General features: G+C 48.0%; 1 protein-coding gene across 1 annotated transcript; it reads left to right on the forward strand.

Annotated features, from left to right (window-relative positions):
- Positions 1–247: 247 nt before the first annotated feature.
- On the forward strand, positions 248–2,176 carry LOC135645481 (9-cis-epoxycarotenoid dioxygenase NCED3, chloroplastic-like). The gene has a single exon (XM_065163883.1). It carries the CDS (start codon positions 394–396, stop codon positions 2,041–2,043), a length of 1,650 nt encoding a protein of 549 aa, XP_065019955.1. The 5' UTR covers positions 248–393; the 3' UTR covers positions 2,044–2,176.
- Positions 2,177–6,565: the final 4,389 nt, after the last annotated feature.

The raw sequence follows: 6,565 nt of genomic DNA on the forward strand, positions 1-6,565 counted from the left end.
GCGAACTGTGTTGCTACATTCGGAATAATGCAATACACCGAAACCCCCCAAACGGAGGCAGTTGTGTGAGTCACCCGGCTCTTGACCCCACCACATCCTCGATTTTGGTTAGCCATTTTTATGTACGACATCCCGCAGTATCCACCCCATCTGCTATGTCGTCATCGCGAGAATCATAAACCTGGAGAGGTTTTAAAACCCTAACCCCTAGGGCTCATCCGCACAGAAGCAGTAGCTATGGCTCAGGCCTCCCTTCGCGTCAGTCGCTCGCTCCACTCTCCGCACACCGAGAGTGCTCCTCCTCAGAAACCCCTCGTTTCTCCCTCTAGGAGGGACCTCCTCATCTCTCCTTCGAAGGTCCCAGTCCTTGAAGGGTTGACTCAGAAGAGAAGAATGTCACAATTGCTTCCTCCTCTAGAGAAGCCCAGAGGTCCACCGCTATCTCATCCACTAGTTAGCAGTGCCCCTCCACTGAACCCTGTACAGAAAGTGCTAGCTTCCATTCTCGACGCCGTGGAGAGCGGTATCGTTGCAGGGTTGGAGGGTAAACGTCCTCTCCCTCGCTCTGTCGACCCAGCCGTGCAGATCTCTGGCAACTTCACGCCCGTTCCTGAGTCGCCGCCGGTCCACGGGCTGGAAGTCACCGGTCGCATTCCGCCAGCGCTGTTCGGCGTTTACGTGCGCAATGGTGCCAACCCGATGTTTCCACCGGCTGGCGGGCACCACCTCTTTGACGGCGACGGCATGATCCATGCCGTCTCGCTCTCTGGCCCTGCAGATGCTTCCTATTCTTGCCGGTACACTCGCACGAGCCGCCTCTTGCAGGAGGCAGCTCTCGGCCGGACCGTGTTCCCCAAGGCTATCGGCGAGCTTCACGGTCACTCGGGAATCGCTCGACTTGCTTTATTCTACCTTCGAACCGCGGCCGGGATCGTAAATCCCGCGAATGGCACGGGCGTGGCGAATGCCGGACTTGTGTACTTCGGCGGCCGTCTTTTGGCCATGTCAGAAGATGACCTCCCGTACCACGTGCGCGTCACCGCCGACGGAGATCTCGAGACGGTGGGACGGCATAGCTTCGCTGGGCAGCAGGTTACTTCGATGATAGCGCATCCGAAGATCGATCCGGTGAGCGGCGAGCTGTTCGCGCTGAGCTATGACGTGATCTGCAAGCCCTACTTGAAGTACTTTTACGTGCACCCGATCACAGGGAAGAAGTCAGCCGACGTCGCCATCACCCTCCGCCAGCCCACCATGATCCACGACTTTGCCATCACCGAGAACTACGCCATCATCCCCGACCAACAAGTGGTCTTCGAGCTCTCAAGGATGTTGCATGGCGGCTCGCCCGTGCGGTGCGACCGCAGCAAGACCCCCCGGTTCGGGGTGCTGCCTAGGTACGACTCCGACGAATCCAGGATCCGATGGATCGACGTGCCCGGCTGCTTCTGCTTCCACCTGTGGAACGCGTGGGAGGAGACGTGCCGCGAAGGGAAGGGGCGGACGGTGGTGATCATCGGGTCGTGCATGTCACCGCCCGATGCCATATTCTCAGATGTGGAGGACGCGGCGGCGCCCATCCGGACGGTGCTATCGGAGATCCGGCTCGACTTGGAGACGGAGGAATCGAGCCGGAGGGAGATTGCACCCGGGCTGAACCTGGAGGCAGGTCAGATTAACCGGGCTCGTCTCGGCAGGAAGACTCGGTTTGCGTATCTGGCGATCGCGGAGCCGTGGCCCAGGTGCGGCGGGGTGGCGAAGGTGGACCTGGAAACCGGGGAGGTCAGGCGGTTTGACTACGGGGGTGACCGGTTCGGTGGCGAGCCCATGTTTGTTCCCCTCCGCGCCGACGGAAGCGGGGAGGAAGACGAGGGGTTCGTGGTGGAATTCGTGCACGATGAGAGTCAAGGCATGTCGCAGCTTCTGATCGTGAACGGGCGGAGCATGGACTTGGAGGCGATGGTGAGGTTACCGTCGAGGGTACCGTATGGATTCCACGGCACGTTCGTAAGGTCCGATGATCTCCGTCGGCAACAGCAGTAGTGTTCCGTTCGTCCCTCAGTTTTGAGATTTGCTCTTCGATCGGGCGATGGTGATCGACCGGACTGCAAGTACTCTTCTCTGCAACCTTCTCGTTTCTGTTCCTCGCCACATGTACACATCTGTCATCTAGTAGATCGTTGCCTTTACACATACACACCTGTCATCAAGTAGAAAGTTTCGATTGAAGAACATCAATTTTCCTCACAAAAAATACGTTGATTGGACGTATATATATATATATATATATATATATATATTTCTGACATAAAATTACATGATAATAATATAATTATAATTTTATACTTATAAAAGTAATACAGCAGAGTATGGCACCAACTACAACTTGGCAAAACATATGTATCCACTTCTTCGCGACAAAGGAATCCTCGAAGAAAGAACTAAAAGGTCGCACAAGACGATCAAATGTGGTGTGTGCCAATTATATAAGTTGGAGGTCGCATCCCTTTCAGCTCCCGTGGTGAATCTATGAGAATATCCGAAGACAATGACACGCCACCAACTAATAATGCTGCTCTCCGTACGACTTGTAGTTTGTTATATGTAGCATGATGAGGCACACTTTCTCTGATACCATGCAGCGAGAAGCATACAGATATGTCTTTCTGGCCGGTGATCTCAGAAAGAAATGCTTATAGGTTGGGATAACATCGTTCCATCAGCATAGTAGAGAGATGGATATCACAGGACTCGCTTGCTATCGGTGGTGATCCTCGTCAGATGACTGATACGCTTGAGAACGCATAGCAATGAATAAGACCACCGAATCCGGCTCCGAATGCACCACTGGTCAAATGAGATGATTTATAAAAGAGGTAGAAAAATATGAGGTGATAGCACAACTGCAAAACAATATTACGGGAGGGTCATTATGCTTAGGGGTCATAAAACAGATTTATCATTGTTTTTTAGAGGTCTTGATCGATATGTATTACCATAATAAATAACTGATAAATTAAGATGTGGTTAGTAATTTATTTTCTCATTGTTTATCTCATTATCTTTAGTTTCAGCATCATCATTATGTCACGACTCCCATTGATTGCATACAGGACGTCTAATTCTATCAGTAATCCTTCATAATCGATAATCTTCAAGAAAAAGTGGAGGGCTGAGAGAGAGAGGAGACCTTGCACTCCTTATCGAGACAAAGACTCGAGAAGTCAAGTTGGCGAGGAAGCTAAATAAGGTTGAGCGATACTTTGCTAATTACAGTAGTTGAGAGGGGTCTGGAGCAACAACCGAAACATGGAGAATAAGTTATTGGGACTTACTTGAGAGTTGGATTTGATGAGGGCCTATAACTCGGAGCTCGTCAAGTAAATTGTCATAGGTCATGAGCATTACTGAGCAGGTTCGGGGCCTGAAGGAGGCATTGGAGACCGAGCAATGTATGATATCAAGATATTGGGAAGAGACAATTATCAACTATAAGACTTTTGCCTGGTTCAAAAGGGGCTTGGGGAGATTGAGGGTAGTCTCATATTAATATGAATACTATATCGCCTTAGCTTATTTCAAGACGAGGTATCTTGAAATGGAGCTCGAGGAGGATCCGTTCACAAATAACCCTAAGGATCAGCACATCCCAATAGTGCTCAAAATATCTTTTAACGAAAGTCCTAACTTGCCACCTCGTCACGATACCTAGCCTGCTATCTCATACTATAGTGGTCTAAGTTGCCAAGTTTGTCTACCCTACTTGTTCCTTGTATCTTCTATTTGTGATATCTTTGAGATTGTTTGTTCGATTAGTCAATTATATTGGTAAGTTGGGGCCTCATTTTGGGATGTAAAGGCTCAACGTAGTCGATACAATCCTTTTTAAGGCAATGAAACTTTCTTTCTTTAGCTTGCAACTTGCTTCTTAATGATTCACACTAATGGCTCAACCTCTACCTATTTTGTAAAATAGTCAACTTCAATAATAAGGAACCTCCGTTGGCTCAAGGCTGGCAAAAAATGCTCAAAGATGTCCATTCCCCATTAGGCAAAGGACTATCTGTAATCGATCAATGTTAAAGGAACTGCTAGTTGATGTTTTATCCATGCAAACCTCTACCACTTGGGGCATCTTTAGGCATAAGCAATACATTCTTATATAGTATTGGCTAGTAGAAACCTTGCCGAAGTACTTTGAATGTGAGGGCCCGTTCACCAATATGTTCCCCGCAAATAACCTCGTGTACCTCGACGAGCACCCTCTTAGCCTCTTGGGGTTTCAAGCATCTAAATAATGGTTGACTAAAATGTTGAGAAATCATAGAGAGCATCATATGCGCAGCGAAAAATAAAAATAAAAACTAGTTTCCTAAATCAATTTTATCAAATCATCGTACAAATATCGAGAGCGTAAAACTCAAAAGCGATAAAACCGTGTAACTATATAAAATAGTTGAGATATTCTCACATATGGGAGATTGTATATCTTCAAATATGCAGATCTCAATCTATGGATGAAGAAGCTCTCACAAACTCCTCTTTAGTAGTGATCCACATAATAGATGTGGCGATGACGTACCTCCTCTCAAAGGACATTCTTTCCTCGCATTCGCGTAGCACCACAACACAACAACTAAGGAGGGATTGATCCCTATTACTATCCTCTCATACCAAATAAGGGATAGTTGCCTAGAGGAAGGGGTAGGGAGGACATGAAAGAGGTGGCGATAATAGGGGTCTAACCTATAATCTCTTTAAGCCCCAACTCCTGTATATAAAGAGCCCTCTTTACTTACTCTAATAGATTCTGCCTTAATGGGTATTGGATCTCTATCAAATTATCCTAGTTTAATGAATATTGGATCCTCATCTAATAACAATTCTAAGCTCTATTGGGCCTCACCTAATAGATCCAATAAAATAATGACTTATTGGATATCTCATATCTAATCCTTTACCCGTCATGTTGTACACTATATGTGTGTGACCCTATAGTTATACTTGTTAGAACTTCTTCTAAATCAGTGAATTATTATTCATATAATAATTTACTAAACTCATTTATTATGGATGTACTAGGCCATTACGTTATAGTCCCTAGACGACATAGAGAGATCTAATCCATTGGACTTGTCTACCCTTAGTTATCGTATATCTATAGTCTCTCATCCATCTAATATCTTATAGATCATATATCAGACATGGTGCTATCAAGCCCATACGAGATCTATCTAAGTCTCACTCTTAATCAGATTCTCCTAAAGAACTCATTTCTCAATCCAAGTCTCATGCTTATTAGATTCATCATGATTCGATTGACCCTAGCAAGGGATTTGCTTGAGTGAGGAGAATATACGAGATATTTCTCTCATGATACCGAGAGTGGACGATCCTCTATTAATACTCAATTATCTTCGTAAGGTTGACTATTATTCATAATAACTATTTATACTAGACATGAAACCTCTAGACCTATAAGTTCGGTATCAAAGAACGAAATACTTAAACAAAGTGTTGATGAACTAATTCACCATGGATAGTGAGTCAGCACGACTTGGTCCACGGGGCGATGTCGGGAATCTCTGGGCGTCTCAGTTGGTCCTCGGGACCGGTCAATCGTTGCCCTGAGGATTGACTCAGGAGTGTGAGCAGAGCTTTCGCTTCAGACGGTGGCGATTTCCTGCAAAAGAAAAGACCTTCGTCGGATCTTCTCCGACTTTGGTCCCTCCGATGATTAAGTCAGTGGTCAGTGGGATCTCCTTTTCTTTTTTTTTCTTTTTCTCCCTCTTTTTTTCTGGCCGGATGCTTGGCCAAGGATTTTATACTATTGTACGAGGGTCGGCCGTACGCGGGTTTGGCGCGACGGTCAACTCTCGAGAGGTGAGAGGGTACCTTCGCGTGGTTGTCGTCCTAAGGCATGCGGAGTGGCGCCGTTCGAGACGTGCGGGACAATGCCGTCTCGGGGCGCGCGAGACGGCATCGTCTTGAGTTTTCCTAGGCGGATCGTACTGAACAGTGCCCTGGTACGGGATCTGGTTTGACGTGCGAGGGTATTCTCCTTGTTGACTTGGCATGGCGGTACGTGGCATTGATTGTAACGTGGCAGGACTGTCCAGAATGTCCCTTATCACTTCTCCCCCCCTCGCCGAGGCGTGCCGTGTGGTCTTTGAGAGGACGAGAGGCGGGCCTGGGTCGAGACACCTCGGATGTGTTGACTCTTTGCGAGGGTTCGTTGTGAGGTGTTTCTGGGCGGCATTTAGGTAGGGCGATATTGATAGGCCGTCGGCCAGAGGGTTGAGCCGTGTGATTTGAGTCAGAGACCGTACCGTGGGCTTGAGTCTGGGGTTGTCGGGTCGCAAGTCGGGAACCGATCTGGAGCAATCCGGGCGATGAGCTGGGCTGGCGAGTCGCATGTCGGGAACCGATCTGGAGCGACTCCGGCGGTAAACTAGGCCGACGAGTCGCAGGTCGGGAACCGATCTGGAGTAACTCGGGTTGTGACTTGGGCCGGCGAGTCGCAAGTCGGGAACCGATCTGGAGTGACTCTGGCGATAAACTGGGC

This window comes from Musa acuminata, chromosome BXJ3-8 (assembly GCF_036884655.1).
Source record: "Musa acuminata AAA Group cultivar baxijiao chromosome BXJ3-8, Cavendish_Baxijiao_AAA, whole genome shotgun sequence".
Classification (NCBI taxonomy): domain Eukaryota; kingdom Viridiplantae; phylum Streptophyta; class Magnoliopsida; order Zingiberales; family Musaceae; genus Musa; species Musa acuminata.